This window comes from Pocillopora damicornis, chromosome 4 (genome assembly GCF_964200805.1).
Source record: "Pocillopora damicornis chromosome 4, jaPocDami1.2, whole genome shotgun sequence".
NCBI classification, from domain to species: domain Eukaryota; kingdom Metazoa; phylum Cnidaria; class Anthozoa; order Scleractinia; family Pocilloporidae; genus Pocillopora; species Pocillopora damicornis.
The window spans coordinates 16,755,572-16,771,056 of record NC_142673.1 but is presented as its reverse complement, the minus strand read 5'-3'; the positions used below and the strand labels follow the sequence as shown (position 1 = coordinate 16,771,056).

The following is a 15,485-nucleotide window of genomic DNA, read 5'->3' as shown; positions in this document are numbered from 1 at the left end:
AACCTTGGAATATTTTATTACACAAAACCATCCCTGGAATAACTTGTCATTTTTTTGTAGGTTAGAATCACTGCGGTTTGCTTCAGTTTCCCATTGTACTTGCGGTTAGTTTGCGGGTCACTGAAAAAGATAATCACTTTCCTGAAAAGAGAGTCTATTATTCTTTATTGCTAACTGACCTTATCGGTCAATTTTGTCCTTCGTCGTTCCAAAAAAAAATTACGAAAGTATTCGGGTTATCTGTACGTCGCGACAACACATGAGTTTCGGGCTCCTTTGACCTCAGCGTATCAAATGAATAGATTTTCCAAGTTTATCAGGAAGAATTTTCGGTGTGATCATTTATTTCTAAAGTGCTCACGCGTTTGGCTTCTTCTTGGCGCTAAGTAAGTAAACTGAAGAGGCGCGCAATACTAAGCCATTATCGATACTAAACATCCCGTTGGAGGCTCTAAAGGAAGCTTCAAACCTAGGTAAGTTGTTCTCTTACTTTGTTTGTTATGACACATCTCGAAAATCAATTTCAAAAATAGCGTTAGCATTTAATGTTTTCTTGTTTTGAGAGGGAGGACTAGCTAAGTAGGTGTCTCTTGATTCAACTTGAATCAAAGGCCTTAGGCAAGAATCAAGCTCAGATAATTTAAATGAAGACGATGTTTGGTGAAAGGTTTTTCAAGCGCCGCCATTAAGATGGGCTACAATAAAAACTGTTCCTGATGTATTTTAAAAAGGCCGAAATCGAAGCAAGAGGCTCCCCAAAAATGGATGGCTCTCTGTAATTAGCGTATTGTGTATACTTGGAAAGAATGTTCGTCGGTTGAAACCAATTTCTTTTCTCGATGGGGAATGCTTGCATGATATCCCAAAAGAGTGTCTGCGAAGGTGACTAAAAGAACTGCCTGTTGTGAAATGATATGCCTAAAATTGAAGGGATCTCTGGAAGTTATCAATTGCGAATGCTGACCCCGAATAGTGGCTCTACGCCAAAAGTGATTATTAATTGCATTTTCTGACTGTTTGCACGCAAAGCTATTGGCATACAATAGCTCCTTCAAGGCCTCAGGAATAGCTTGCCTTTTGAAAAATAAGTTTGCTTGAAACCAGCAGGGGATTGATTATGTAAGCATATGATAACGAGATCCTAAAAACGAGACGATATAATTTTTGAGTTTCCTAAGCTGTCTCCTCTTTTCTTAAACAGGAAACGTTTCCATTACCAATCCACAAAGTAGAGCAGGACAAGAAAAGGTAGTGTCTTACTTTCCATTGCTCATGCGTAGCCTACAATTAAGGGAGCCACAATAATTATGTTATTCATATGACTAGGATATTCCTTGTTTCAACCAGTGAATAAGTTTGGCAAATGCAGTGACGTTTTCGTTTTGGGCAAAATTTGACCGAGAGGTCACTTTGTTATGAAGAGCTTGTAATCATCCGAACAAAAAAATTCAGTGCTGCTATTTGGGCTTTTTGCTTAATACAGTTATAACTGCATGAGTAGTAGGAAAAGAATTGAAGACTTATCTCTTCTCACTCTTCTAAGTCAAGCTGCCGGCGTTAGATGCTCTGCTAATCTAAGTTGACCTCTCCTGTGTGAGTGAGTACGATTAGGAAAAGATATTCGAGAGTATCACTTGCTTTTTTCTTTCTCCAGAATTATCAAATTCAGCCTGTTTAATAAACGCAGCGAATCCAAAATTTAAGAATTTTGAAAATTGTGTGGGTGAATATATAGAAAACTTCTCTAAAGCTAGACTATGGACGGAAATGTACTTCCTCGTATGAATTATTTACTTTATTCCTCTACAAAAACCTCACGGGAAAGTCTAAATTTCCTTCTCGCCTGCAAGCTTATATACTCCGTGGACCAAAGGACCTTGAAATGTCGAACTCAATTTGTTATGTAAAATCGACCAACATTGAGAGCTTAGCGTTCCTAACTGAATTAGCCTTACTGTTCGCCTCAATGATTTCGTTTTTCTTGCATACTTGGTAGTGTGCATTGTGACATGCAAAATGTTCAGAGAGATGTTTACGAGTCTCACCTGTAAATTGAATGCACAAGTCATGTGGTCATTGCGAGCTTTCATGGCAAAATAAATAAACTGTCGTGCAAATTTAACGAAAGGTGAATTATTCCCAATCTGCTCCCATTTTTCGTAATCACTGTGAGACGAAATTGAGGTCAATCAAAAAACGGAGAGAAGAATTACGCTATTATTCAATAAAGGATTTATTACATGGCCAAAAAGTTACACAAACTTGACATTTCGATTTTGAGAGAAAAACTTAAAGCGGGAATCTAGGTCACAGAGTCAGGCACAAGGTATCCTGTTTTAATTTTGTTAAACAGAAGCATACAAGTACAACTTTTGAAAGGCAAAATTTAGCTGAACGCTTAAAAGTGTCGGTAAGTTCAAAAGCGTAATCGAAGGCGGTAGGACATTATCGTTTTAAGCCTGTCAATTATCAAAAAACAACAGGAACCTTTGCAAACAGTTATGCATATAAAGATATCGTTCCTGTAGAAAAGCAGAAGCAATATAATTTATTTAGTATGATAGGAAATTTTACTCCAGAAGATCGATCGTCACTCGCTATGAAGTAGTTTTCAGTTGCTGCTATTCCTTACATTCATCGAGCTATATTCCTAATCGATTTACATCGCGTTTTTAAAAAGAATTTTCTGTATCTCTTATGGTTCGAAGTGGCCTTTCGAAATTTGCATTAAGTATCTATCTGATAAACTTGATAAAAGGGGAAAAGTTCTTCTAGATCATGCAGTTATCATCATCATCATCATCAACTCACTCAACCTAGCATGGTTGTCTGAGGACAACCCCTTGTATTGTGATATCCTCGCACTGTTACATTGAGAACTGCCATACCAGCGAAGTTCCCTGCAAAAAAAACATACGAAATCTAATTGAAATTTCTTACATTGCACTAACCAGAAAGACTTAGAAACATCCATGCAGGATGGATTTTGGATTCATCATGTGCAGTTTAAATTTTTTCAACCCTCTAATTCCCATAAGTGACCAAGACAGAATTCCTCCTTACGATATCAATACAATATCAACCAGACAAGTGATGAGAAAATAAGGAAAAATATCAGTCAGAGGATTATTAGTTGATCAAATACCAAATTATCAAAACTGACATCACAAGAACTGTATGACAGACAATAAGGAGAATTACGAATAAGATCTTGGGAGTGAAAGGGTTAAGACTTTAACAATAGTCTGTGTTATTAGGGTTCACCTGCAGATTTGAAAGCTACATGTATACTGTAAGAGCACAATGTTAAATAGACAAGAGTAATATAGTGTCTGTATTGAGATCTAAACTGAACTGAAAAAATAACATCTGAATTTGGAAGCAATGTTGATTTTCACCACATTACAAAAAGTGCTGAATGACGGTATTTGTTATTCGGAAACCAATCTATATCGAGTTCATACTAATATTGCGAGAAAGACGAGGACTGTTCGAAAACCTTGCCGCTGTTGGTCGCTGATGCCAACCATTTACGTTGATCGTTCTTCGCTGCGCCTCTTCGGTCCAACGATGGACTTAAAAGGGATGGATGAGACGAACCATGAGCACAAAAGACTTCAAAACTCTACAAACAGCAAGAGTAATATGCTACTTGTCAAACGTCCTATTTTGGTATCAGGACGTGTGCGAGTCTCACTGGGAGCTCCGGGAAAACATCAGAAACCAAACATTTTCAGCTGAGGAATAAGCCACAAAGTGGTATGTTGTCATCCAAAATATAAAGCTCTTGAACAGCTTCTCCTTACTCATCCTACTTAAAAAACTGTTACATATTGCCTGAATCTTAAATATTTCAAGATTAAGTAACGAAACTATCCAAATCGTTAAAGATTCCAAATTTCGTGGAAGATAACGAATTACTTATTCGTTCGCCATACACTAATTACGTGCGTAGCGTCATATTGACAGTAATTTCTCAACCAATGTTTAACTTGGAGACGCTCCCCCCCTCCCTCCCGATTCTTGTCTTCAAGTATATTTTCCTCTTGTTTTGCAGCTGATTCACCATATTTTGAGGTCTTAAAGATTTTATTTGATCTGACTTTTGAAAGCATCTAAATTATTTCTTCAAGTTGATTCGTGTATCTGTTAAGCTGTATATGTTTTATACATATTAGGCCGCTGATTTACCATGTTTTGAGGTTTAAAGAATTAATTTGATTTCACCATTGTGAGGTATTTTATTTCTTGTCCTAAAGGATAACTGAAGTCCAAATTCATGTAATTTTTTCCCTGTAGATCGTACATTTATGTATGATGGAACAAATTTCCGTCATGTTTTGTTCCTCGAACGACAGTATATTTCGTGTATATTTTTAGCTATCATTATGCACGATTTTGGACAAATTTGGCAGATGATTATGAGGTTTGAGGTTTTACAGATTTCTTTTGATTCACCTTTCTTTTTGTCCCGCAACTACATTGTGAGCTACTTCGCTCCTTGAGCGTGAATCTTATTAATCGCAGTTTTAACGCGCGGTCAGTTTTTATTTTTTGCCAGGTCACAGATTGAGTTTTCTGTATCAATTTGCTCATCATTCCCCGAAAGTTTTGTCACGTTTGGCTGTAGATATATCTGACTTTTTTGGTAAAAACTGTGTTAAAAGCTCATCTTGCGTCTGTTGATATCACGTATATGATTCATTTTTAGCTCCAAGTTTTAGTGCACTGGCTACGCTCTTGGAGTTAATAATTACATAGTTACTATAGAGGGCACGGTACCGCTACTGGAGGGAGATGGCAAAAGTATAAATTCTCACCACTATTGAATAATTTAGACATACCATGAGGTAGCTCCAAGGAGCCTTTGATTAGTCCTCCTGGTATCATTTCAGTTGGTTCAACAAGGAAGCCCATAAACTTATACATGTAACTCTCTGAGTTTTGAGGATGTTTTAGTGGAAGTAAAAGAGCTGCCTAGATACCAAAGATGCTGGGAACTTATTTGAAATTGCAAGAATTCTTAAATATCCTTTTCCATGCATGAACAAATGAGAACTGCCGCCTTAAAACCAAATGAGACAATTTCAATGATAGTCTTTAATATCTATTTTCAGACGCAAACGTTATTCCTTTGTTACAACATAAAAGGTGAAGTATTAATTGAAATAGACCCTCGCCAGTCATGGAGGGAAAGTGGAGAAAGTTTTCACTACTAATCGAGGACGTGAAAAAGTTAACAAAACCGCTACAAGAAGATACAGAAAAAGTTGCTAAAATTTTGAAGGATTACGAAGAGATACTAAAAACTGAGGGAGCAAAGCCTGAGGAATGTGATGAATTGAGCCAATTATCCCAAAGCCTCAACAAAGTAATGGATAATTTGAAGAATGTTCGGGAAAAGGAAACCTCGAAAGATATAGTCATTCAATTTGTTGGAGCAACCAGTAGTGGCAAGTCATCCCTTATAAACGCCCTACTCGGCGAACGTCGTCTACCTGTTGGATTCATGCAAACAACCATGTGTTCCATTAAAGTTTGCATCACTGAAGACAGCGAGTGGAGCATTGAAAAAATTGACGACAATGGAAACAAAGAGCCTCTCACAGAGGGAAGTGACGAAAAGAGTGTAAGCGATCTCTTGAGTAAAATGAGTGGTCAAAGAAATGAACAGCAACGGAAAAAGAAGGGAATTGGTCTAAGAACCATCATACAGATCAATTGGCCTGCCAGCAAATGCAAAAAGTTACCACGAAACGTTATCTTGTGTGATACACCCGGCTTTGGGGAGAATAATGAAGACATGGAGCTTGTCACCCAGACGTGCAAAAAAGCAGACATAATTGTAGCCGTAATGGATTCCATGTCACCGTCAAGAGGGAGAGTGAGTAAAATGCGCATATTTCCTTTGTTCACAGAATCTATTGTTTTTAATCAGGTTGGTGGCATTGTGACCAAATATTAAAACTCCGCTCCATGGAAACTGCTAATTACCGACACCCTCTTTCCCAGCGTAGACAATGCTTATCCGGGAAATGTCTGTCGGAGCTATCTCAATTATGATCGAATCATAGAGAGTAAAGTCTGTTCCCCGTTCAAACTAGGAATACTTTCTACGACTTACAATTTTATCACCGGAAAAGTAAGAAAATATTATAACGAGTCGATTTTTATGTTTGTCACCGGGTGTTCTTGCAGCGTAGGCTTTAAATGTGGACTTCTGTCTGCTAGGCCTACAAATAGATTTCATTTCCTTCCTTTTCCATCACATTGTTTCATCTTTAGTCCTCCCCGCCATGCCGCAAAATTAAAGCTTCAATATAATGTAAGTTCGTGTTTCATTGATAAGTCAAAAAAGAATAACTTTATAAACTTGAAATACTTGCAGATAATATATGATTATGAGATGGCACCTAGCTCTATAATCTTAGAACACAATAAACAGCACTCTTTGACGAGGTGGTTTCTGTGGTACATGAGAAACTTCGTCTCCCCTTTTTTAAGCAACGTTATTCTGGTACATATGGAAACACGCCACACTGGTATTTAGAAACAACCTGACATGCCCTCAAATACCAAACGACAGCAGTGATCCTCTTTAGGAAAATATTGTCTATGGTCCTTCATATTTCTCACATTTCGATGTCTTTTTCTAATTTGAAAACTGTTTTTAATATTAATGTTCCCGTAGCTCATTAACCTGGTGAAAAATGTTGGCTGCCAATTTACTTTTGGAATCTTCACCAAATGGGACGAATGCATAAGAAAAGCGCGGGAAGAAGGACAACAGAGCATCCGAAATGTGGTAAAAACGGCCAATGATTACATGAATGAGTTCTGTGAAGTGCTTCAAGGGAAAGGCAAAGCTTACTTCGTGAACGTCAAAAACTTTGAAAATCATGATGTAAGTACTAAGTCCATGCATGCTGATTCTTGCTTAAATTTCAAATTTAAGTGTAATGCAATCATTTCAGCAAGAAAGTTCGAACATGGAGAGGCAAGACACTCCTATCAAAACTTCGAAACATTCTTACCTCTGATGACATTCTTTTGTTCATTCTTTTCTGAATTTTCCTTATTTGCACTACAAGTTGGTAACAAAATAGCCACGAACAGAAAACGAAATACAAGTAAGAACGCGCACGTTCTCCAATGCCGGAGATAAGCAAGGATGGTAAGCTGTTATTATTCTTCAATGAAATTCTAAAAGGAAGGCGTATTCCTTTCTTCCTGTTATTTTCAGGATACATTTCTTCAGTTCGAGAACAAACTGGCCACGAGTGCAACAAAGTTGAAGATAGAGTCATTAACACAGCAGGCAAAATCTGTAGCTTTGCATTCCAGGAAGGTCTGCGAAAAGCTGAAAACTGTCATTGAAACCAGAAAGAGAGAAAAGCTAACTTGTCTGGAAACAGAGTTAGCTTTGATGGTAGAAGACGGCGTGAAGCTACAGGACGCTTTTGATGGCATCAAGAGTAAGGATGAAGACCTGGAAATTTTAACCGACGACACGGTCCAACCGTTATTAAAGGAGGTTGAAGACGAATTGTTGAAAGGCACATCAGAAGAAGAGGCTGTCAAACACTTTCTCGACGAAATCAATAGAGAGATCCAAAAAAATCTGACACACAAAAGACATATAACTGGTACTGCCCTTCAAGAATGGAAGAAAAATATGCAATTCCACAAGTTACAGTCTCTCAGTACGCCTCCGTCTCAAGCACCTCCTCAGCTTACAAGTCAAGGATTACCTGAAGACCAATACCAGTGGTATCGCGACTTTAATTACTACTACACGAACAACTACATCTGTGCAGCCTTGGTTGGTGTCGCAGCCGTCGCAACACCTGTATTTTTAGCTGGTGCTGGTGTAGGTATGTGGGTCAGAATCAAACATTTCCAGTTATGCGTCCAGTCCTTTTCAGTTACCTTGAACCTCAGATTCACTTTAACATAAGCCGCCCCGGGGACGAACTTTTCCAGTGAATTTGCCATGTATCTCACGAAATTAGGGCGTGTTTCTGGATTTAGACTCTTCTAAATTTGGGCTGTATTCCAGGATATCGATTTACATCCTCTAGATTTAAGTGAGTAAATCTTTCCTATTTCACTTCGGATATCTCCAGCTCAGCGAGTGTCCCTATGTGCAGACTCTTGTCAGTTTATCACCGTAATTTTGCTTCGCATTGGGAAATTACAGTGCAAGATGCTGTGTATGAAATAATATGTGAAAAGGATGCCTTTTTATTAACCGCTTTAAAAGCCACCCCATTATTTTACATCAGCTTATGTAAGGGATAAAAAACAAGGATGTCTATAAAAATGCCTCATTCTCAGTTATGGTTTGAGTTTATAGCCGAAGCATCTTGTTTTACGTTATCACACATGATTAAGACTTTCTCGCTTTGGTTTCTTAGGGGCACTCGCAGGCTGTGCTGGAGAGGCGGTCGCACAAGGAGTGATGACGGGTGGAGCATGGGCAACTACCTTAGGAGGTCCTGTTGGAGCTGTCGGAGGATATATTGGAGAATGGTTTCGTGGCTTTCGTTTGGGAGACCAGTTGAAGAGAAAATTCCCGATAAGTCAATACAAAATTGATTGCTGGAAAAGTCTCCTCGCAAATCAAATAAGAAAGCTCCGCCAAGACTGCAAGAAGCTTTTAAGGGAGGAAAAGGACGCTGCTCTTGCGAATATCTTAAAGAAATTGGAGAGCGTCGCACTTGAGAAGTCAGACGAGATCGCAGGGCTTTGTAACAAGTCACACATCTTGAACCAGCTAGCTGCACAACTGGGAAACATTTGTGACCGAGTACAGACAACAACAGAAGAGTTCGACATGCTGCTGGCTGCGTGAGTATGTTCTCTTCGCATAACTCTTATAAAGAGAAACATGGAAATTATCATTAGGTTTTGCGGATATGAGGGCTTTATATCTGCCAACTTAAACAGTTTGATTAAAAATATTCAAATACAAATTTCACGGTTTTTGTTCTTAATCAAAGGAAAAGCCAAGCATATGAAGTAAATTGAAACATTATGAACTATAGGCGATTAGACACTGTGGAACTATGGGAAAAAGGCAACGAATTGCTCCTAAATGACAAAATTAAGATAATTGCCTACGCGTTTTACTTTTCTGAATGTACTATTTTATGATAATTTTCACAGTATCTATAAGCTTCCAAAAAGAAATTCTTTTTCTGATTGCCAGCTAAGCCTTTCGATCGTATTGTATACGATTTTAAACTTTAACGCAAATTCTACTTACAATAATGTTCGCGCTGATAGAATACACTAAACATGACAAGCTGAAGAAACATAGGAATACACAAAACACAAATTTCAAATGCACGGGTTTACGACGACCCCTGCATGCAGCCTTGACCATGTTGAACATGTATTTCAGTCTCAGTTGGTTATTTAAATATTATTTTTCAATTCTAGTTTGCCGAAGGCCCAAGATAATACGGTCGGTGAAATTGATCCGGAGATATATATCTCTCAAGCAGGTATATTTTAAGATAATTATTTTCTTATTTTAAAGGGTCTTTTAACTTAGTCTAATTGAGCAAAAATATCATAGCATGGCTCTGTATTGATCAGTGGGTGATTGATCGATCTGTTGTTGTATGGCAACCAGAACAATATTTCAGCATGTAAACGTTTTATACAGTTATAATGCTCGTCGCGGGTATGAGGGCATGCCGCAATTATTGCTGTGGAAAATTGAAGAAGATATTATGTTAAAACTGTCTTTTCTTTTTTCTTTTAGATGGTACAATGCACTCTGAACGATCTGGCTAATGACGTAATTCAACACAGGGAGCTGTTCAGTGCTACTCTGTGTCGGCATGAATTGAATTTTTTCTGTAAAATCTCAATGTATGGATGCCATCCTTTGATCACAGGAGTCCTTGAGCCCTTCACTCGTGGGGTTGAGGGGACGGCGAAGAGAACTGGAACCTTGCCTCCCTAAGATAATGAACATTTTTTTAAAATATTGAGTTCATACGAAGGCGCGAAAATTGTAAAACAAAAGGTGCACTGAGACAATTTTGCACAAACCCACTGCATAGAAAAATATCTCATTGGAGGCCACGTTGCTGGTACCTTCAAATCCACAAGACTAGCTTTTTTGTTTTTCAAAAGGCAGGTTAGTTTTTGGGTTTACCACTGTAATACTTGGATTCATCACAAGTGTTAGTATAGGTTTTGACATTTTAGAATTTGACTTCTGTTTTTTCATGAGAGATTTATACCCCTTTCATAAAGCAAACAAAGTTTAATTAAACCGGTTTAAACTGCATGAAAAGCAGAAAGAGGAAATTGAGAACCTGAATTTTATATTGGATTCAAGTAGTCGCTAACTTGTATTTACAAAGCGCAAACTATGAAGTTGACAAACATCGGCTTACTTTCCATAAGTTTTCCCTGTCTGTTACGATAAGTACAATAAAAAAGGGTTACTATGCTTGTCCGAGAGATGTTATTAGCCATTCTTATCCATATATGCTTATATTGGCACTTATCACGTGGGTCATTCATCGGGTCGCGTTACATTTTGCGATAGCTGGAAGGAAGGGTCTTTAAAGTACCACTTGAAAAAAGCTTGATAGTTAGAAATTCTCGAGCGTATGGAACAATTTGATCCATAATTTGTGGAAAAATCATGTAATTTTAAACGACATCGACTTAAAAGGTTCGTTACTTTCAACTTTTTAATTTGCGTCGTTAAGTAACGGGCCTCGTGCACGCATTCAGCTATATCTTTCTTTCCCTTGGAAAAACAATGCAATTATAAATATAGGTCACCCTACTCGATCAAGAGCCAGAAACCATCTTATCTCTTTATCTGGTCTATTGATTGAAAAACAGTATCGTGTTCTCGGAATGCGTGCGCTTATTCGCCTGATTAGGTGATTTTTATGCGTAGTACAGGATGTGCAATGCAATACTGAGAAATCACCTTAATCTCTGTGAAAGCCTCTGGAAATGACGAGGCTCATGACCAGAACAACTTGTTTTTAAATAGATCTTTGATAGATCGTTGCTTCCACATTTATCATCAACCATTTGGCGTTAAAAAATGACGAAACTACTCTGCGTCATATTAAAAAGAATCTGCCCAGCGTATATTATGAATATAATTGAATTATATTTTACGAAAATGCTTTCTGCATTATTGAAGCGGTCCCGTTAAGACCTAAGACATCAATCTTTAGCAGAAAAAGTTTAAATAAACGATTGGCTTAAAAATTTAACTAAATTAAACCAAAGCCTCAGGTTAGTAAAAGTGGCCGGTAGACTGAAAGAAACTGCAGCTACAGCAACCCATGTCGCTCTTCTCCACTTCAATCGTTGGTGAATTTCTGACTTTTATTTTAATCTAGCGTATTCAAGGCACCAGAATGTTGCGAGTGTATATAACCTTTACCTTTACGCCTCGGAATTGTGGGTGAGTCTTGTTTAAGTGAGATATTTTAGTTTTATTATGGTATAAATAACCTCCTTTACAGTGCACTAATTTACCAATAGAAAACCATTCATCAATGGTTTTAAGGAAATGAATTCATCAAGTTTCAAATTTGATGATTCTTTTTTTCTTTCAGGACCTGAATGGTCTCGATAACTTTGTCCTGAATGAAATTCTTTTCCGCTTTGGGGGTGAGGGGGGGAAAGAGGTGTTCTTTACGATCGTGAGACAAATTAAATTTCAAGAAAACGATAGAGATTTTATTCGTTTATAAATGTAGTGGATTGTACATCTTTAGACTTAATACCCCATTCACAACGGCAAAACAGATCTAGTTACGCCGGGTTTAACTGAAGTAAAATCAGAAACAGCGAACTGGAAACTGCATTTTCCAAAGGTTTCAAGTAGTCAGTGAATTTTATTTTCAATATGTTATGTGCTTTATTTGAAGTCGGTAAACATCAGTTTCAGCAGCTTCGACGAAGAAAAACGGGGTATGAGTCGACTTAACTTTAAGTGTTGTTATGGCCTGAAAGCAGCTAATCAATTTATTTGGAAAGCTTAATAAAAGTAACAAAAGCTGTAAGTTTCTACAGAAACTGTGGTGCTGCGTCGGTGGGAGAGTATATTAGGTAATTCAGTGTTAACAACTGAGTTGAAAACGTAAATTGGTTACCGTGAAGGGTAAGGGTAAGGGTAAGGGTAAGGGAGCGTTAGCCCTTCGTCAGAGTGATTTGAGGAATTGTGGGTTGAGTGTGGGTTTATATGCGGAAAGTGGAACTACGCTATTGGTGGGAATATGGTGACGAGAAAACAGGAATAAATTAGTGGAATAAATAGCGCTCGTTGGTACCGTTGGGGTTAAGAGTGCCGATTTGGAAGATAAATTTTTGTTCTAGTGTTTTGCGGCTTTCCGAAGTGCCTAAATGTAAGGAAAGGCGGCAAACAGCCATATCTTTTTTTGAATGTTTAGGGAGATTAAAAACATTGGCGCCAAAGTCATTTACACTAGACACTTTAGTCTCCCTAGAAGAGGGGGGGGGGGGGGGGTGTGTCCCGTTTTTTTCGCTTTCCTTGCCGGCTTTTCTGATTTCTGCGATTCTTTTTTTTTGACAAAATAAGGGGGGGGGCGGCCCCCCCGGGCTCTTCCCACAGATCCGCCATTGCGGACATCGTAAGAACGAGAGTGCATTTCAAGTAGTGTTGCGAAACTCTTGGCGATATACCTTTCTAGTCTTGTGGGTACTACCGTTGGCGACTCGTCTCTTAAAAACATGTCGGTATATTGAAGTGTCAGTCTGGTGATTGACTCGTATTTAACAGGATTGTTGATCAGCTGTTTTGGATACAAACCATGGAAAAAGCTTGGGGCAGCCAACGTAAATACTCCCAAAGTACTCAGACCGCATAGATCATATCTGTGTTTCACTCTTTTTCTGCAGGATTAAGAGGGTGCTAATGGACAAAGAGCTTTTCTAAAGTTCGAGAAAATTCTAGGAAAAGATGCATGAGATTAAAAGGCTAATCTTAATATAAGAGGCTGAAGCAGTATTGGAAGGATCAGATGCAGTGGGTGAAACTACGGAACCAGAAGCAGTTGTACTAGTTAGTTGATTTTTTCATAACAAAATTTTTTATCATAATTGTTTATAACTACTTTCAGTGATGCAATCGCTAGATCTTTGACTCACCAATATCCACTCATCAGTTTTGGTTTATTCTGTAGATGCGTAGCTCGAAATTAATTTTCTTTCAATCCGTTCCCGTAAGCAGTGGCTAAACCCTCTCATAACGTGTAAAAAAACCGTTACTGTTTGTAACTGTGTAACTTCCACATCGAATTATGAAAGTACTCACGAGACAGCAATACACATTACGCAAGTCAGGTGACTAGGAACATGAGGAGGTCGAGCTTAAGCTCGACCTCCTCATGTTCCTAGTCACCTGACTTGCGTAATGTGTATTGCTGTCTCGTGAGTACTTTCATAATTCGATGTGGAAGTTACACAGTTACAAACAGTAACGGTTTTTTTTACACGTTATGAGAGGGTTTAGCCACTGCTTACGGGATATAGCTAAATAAGGAAAGTAAATAATATCAAATTTTTGGACTGCTATTTTTGTGCAACTTGCCCGAAGAATAACATACACTACTTCTAGTTTGAACTCTATAGGCCTTGTGTGCTTTTGAAATAAGAAGCGTGCGATTTGAAGTGAGCCACTTTAGTTGTTTGGCGTGACCTTTCGGGTTCCTGGAATTTCTCTTAACGGGAACTTCATGTTTCTTTTAACTTCCTTTACCCCTCCACCCAGAAGGGTTGATTTCGTCATTTCTGTCATCAACGAATATCTTGTGAAAATCTTGTGCTTGGATGTGTGGCTAAACGTCGATTTCTTCAAGTCTTTTATATTCTAAAAAACATTATACCCATCTTTTTGGCTGCAATAATACTGATAGTCTACATCAGGCGTTAAGATCGAATGATGACACGTCGTCTAATATTACGCGTAGTTTAATATTGCGCGTCGGTTAACTGCGATTAGTGCGTTTAGTAAATATGTCATGATACTCGATTAGAAAGACAAAAAGCATTCTCTTTCATTTTATGTAACAGGGCGTTTTATGGCTGTCGCGCCCCATTAAAAAAAAATTCAGCAGAGTCGGAAATTGCTCAAAAATTATCATAACCAAAAAAGATTCAACCCAGAAAGAGTCCACGTTTTGGAAAAAGCTTGTACTTCCAACAAAGCTGCGTTAAAAAAAAACACTTTTAACACTTTTAAAAGAATTGCTTCTCGTTAAAAAGGAATTCATTCGATTAACATTGAGGTATGGATAATCTTATAAGTGAACATCATCAACCTCTCTTTGAACAACACAGAACGCCTTGGAACTGATTGAACTTTCCACTACGGTAATGTGTAGAGTGTGCGGAACAACTTATCGCAATTACCATTAGATTTAATAGCTTATGAACGCTTCTGTAGACGACTGGCGATGCCCAGAGTTACCTCTCAAAAAGGTCGATTTGAGGATTTCAAATCCCTTCCCGTAATAACGGATAAAAGCGAAAGTTCTACAAAGAATACCAAATGAAACTGTTTGTTTTACAGCTACAGCTACATTGCAACTATTTGGGCTATTCCGATATCTTTTAACTAAGATTGGACACAACCTTGAATTTATAGGCTGAAAACTTTGCTATGAATTTTTGTAAGACTATTAGTAATTTTGTACAGAGAAAGGAAATGTCAAATAAACCATTTCAGTTATGCAGATCGTAGATCAAATGACAATATACAAACAGGAAATTGATTGTGCCAAGATGAATTCAAGTTGTCTTACTCGGTGGTAGACAGCAAACATTAGACAGCGCTTGTGACATTTTCGTCACAGAAAACCCCAGCCCATCGTCAAGCAGCGCTTGGGATTCACAGGGGTTGTATTTGAAGATTAAGCTCACTATTATCTGTTCTACATTAAAGTGGTGCCGGATGCATGCGTAAGAGTTAGCTTTGTCAACGCTTAATTCACCTTTTAGGCTTTAGATTTCACTTGATGTAAACAAACCGCGAAAGTTCGGACATTGAGTCCACCACCCTCTACCCGTGTACAAACTTCCGCTTCGGCATTTTGTTGTTAATAAATTCCAATGTCGTGAAGCGTTTCGGTGCTTAAAATTGACTTCTTTCTTGTCTAATATGTTTGATTATTTTTCAAGCGAGTTGATATTTCGCTACCGCTTAAGATGATTCGAAGAATGTGGCAGGAAGTGTTACAACATGAAATGTTCAACTGGTTCTGCGTACGTACAGTGATGTATTTGATCAGGTATTTTCAGGGCGTTAAACGCTTAGTTTGTCAAATAAAACCAAGTCTGATGGGAAATTAGTGCTCACGAATCGCTGTAATTAATCTTTGTACTTGTGCATGTGTATATCTTACCAATTCCGATAAAAACTTATTGATTGACGTTTAGATCACATGATCCAACACGTGACCTTCGTGGTC

General features: G+C 38.1%; 1 protein-coding gene across 2 annotated transcripts; it reads left to right on the top strand.

Moving 5' to 3' along the window:
- The first annotated feature begins 52 nt into the window (after positions 1–52).
- On the top strand, positions 53–10,471 carry LOC113673196 (uncharacterized). 2 transcript variants are annotated; one of them, XM_089203936.1, is made up of 8 exons: positions 53–473; positions 1,202–1,248; positions 5,118–5,884; positions 6,692–6,904; positions 7,244–7,874; positions 8,418–8,850; positions 9,445–9,509; positions 9,773–10,471. In XM_089203936.1, exons 3-8 carry the CDS (start codon positions 5,186–5,188, stop codon positions 9,802–9,804), a joined length of 2,073 nt encoding a protein of 690 aa, XP_089060062.1. In that variant the 5' UTR covers positions 53–473; positions 1,202–1,248; positions 5,118–5,185; the 3' UTR covers positions 9,805–10,471. The 2 variants fall into 2 exon arrangements, with proteins under 2 accessions (XP_089060062.1, XP_089060063.1); XM_089203937.1 differs by lacking the exon at positions 53–473 and adding an exon at positions 992–1,119.
- The last annotated feature ends 5,014 nt before the right edge of the window (positions 10,472–15,485 follow it).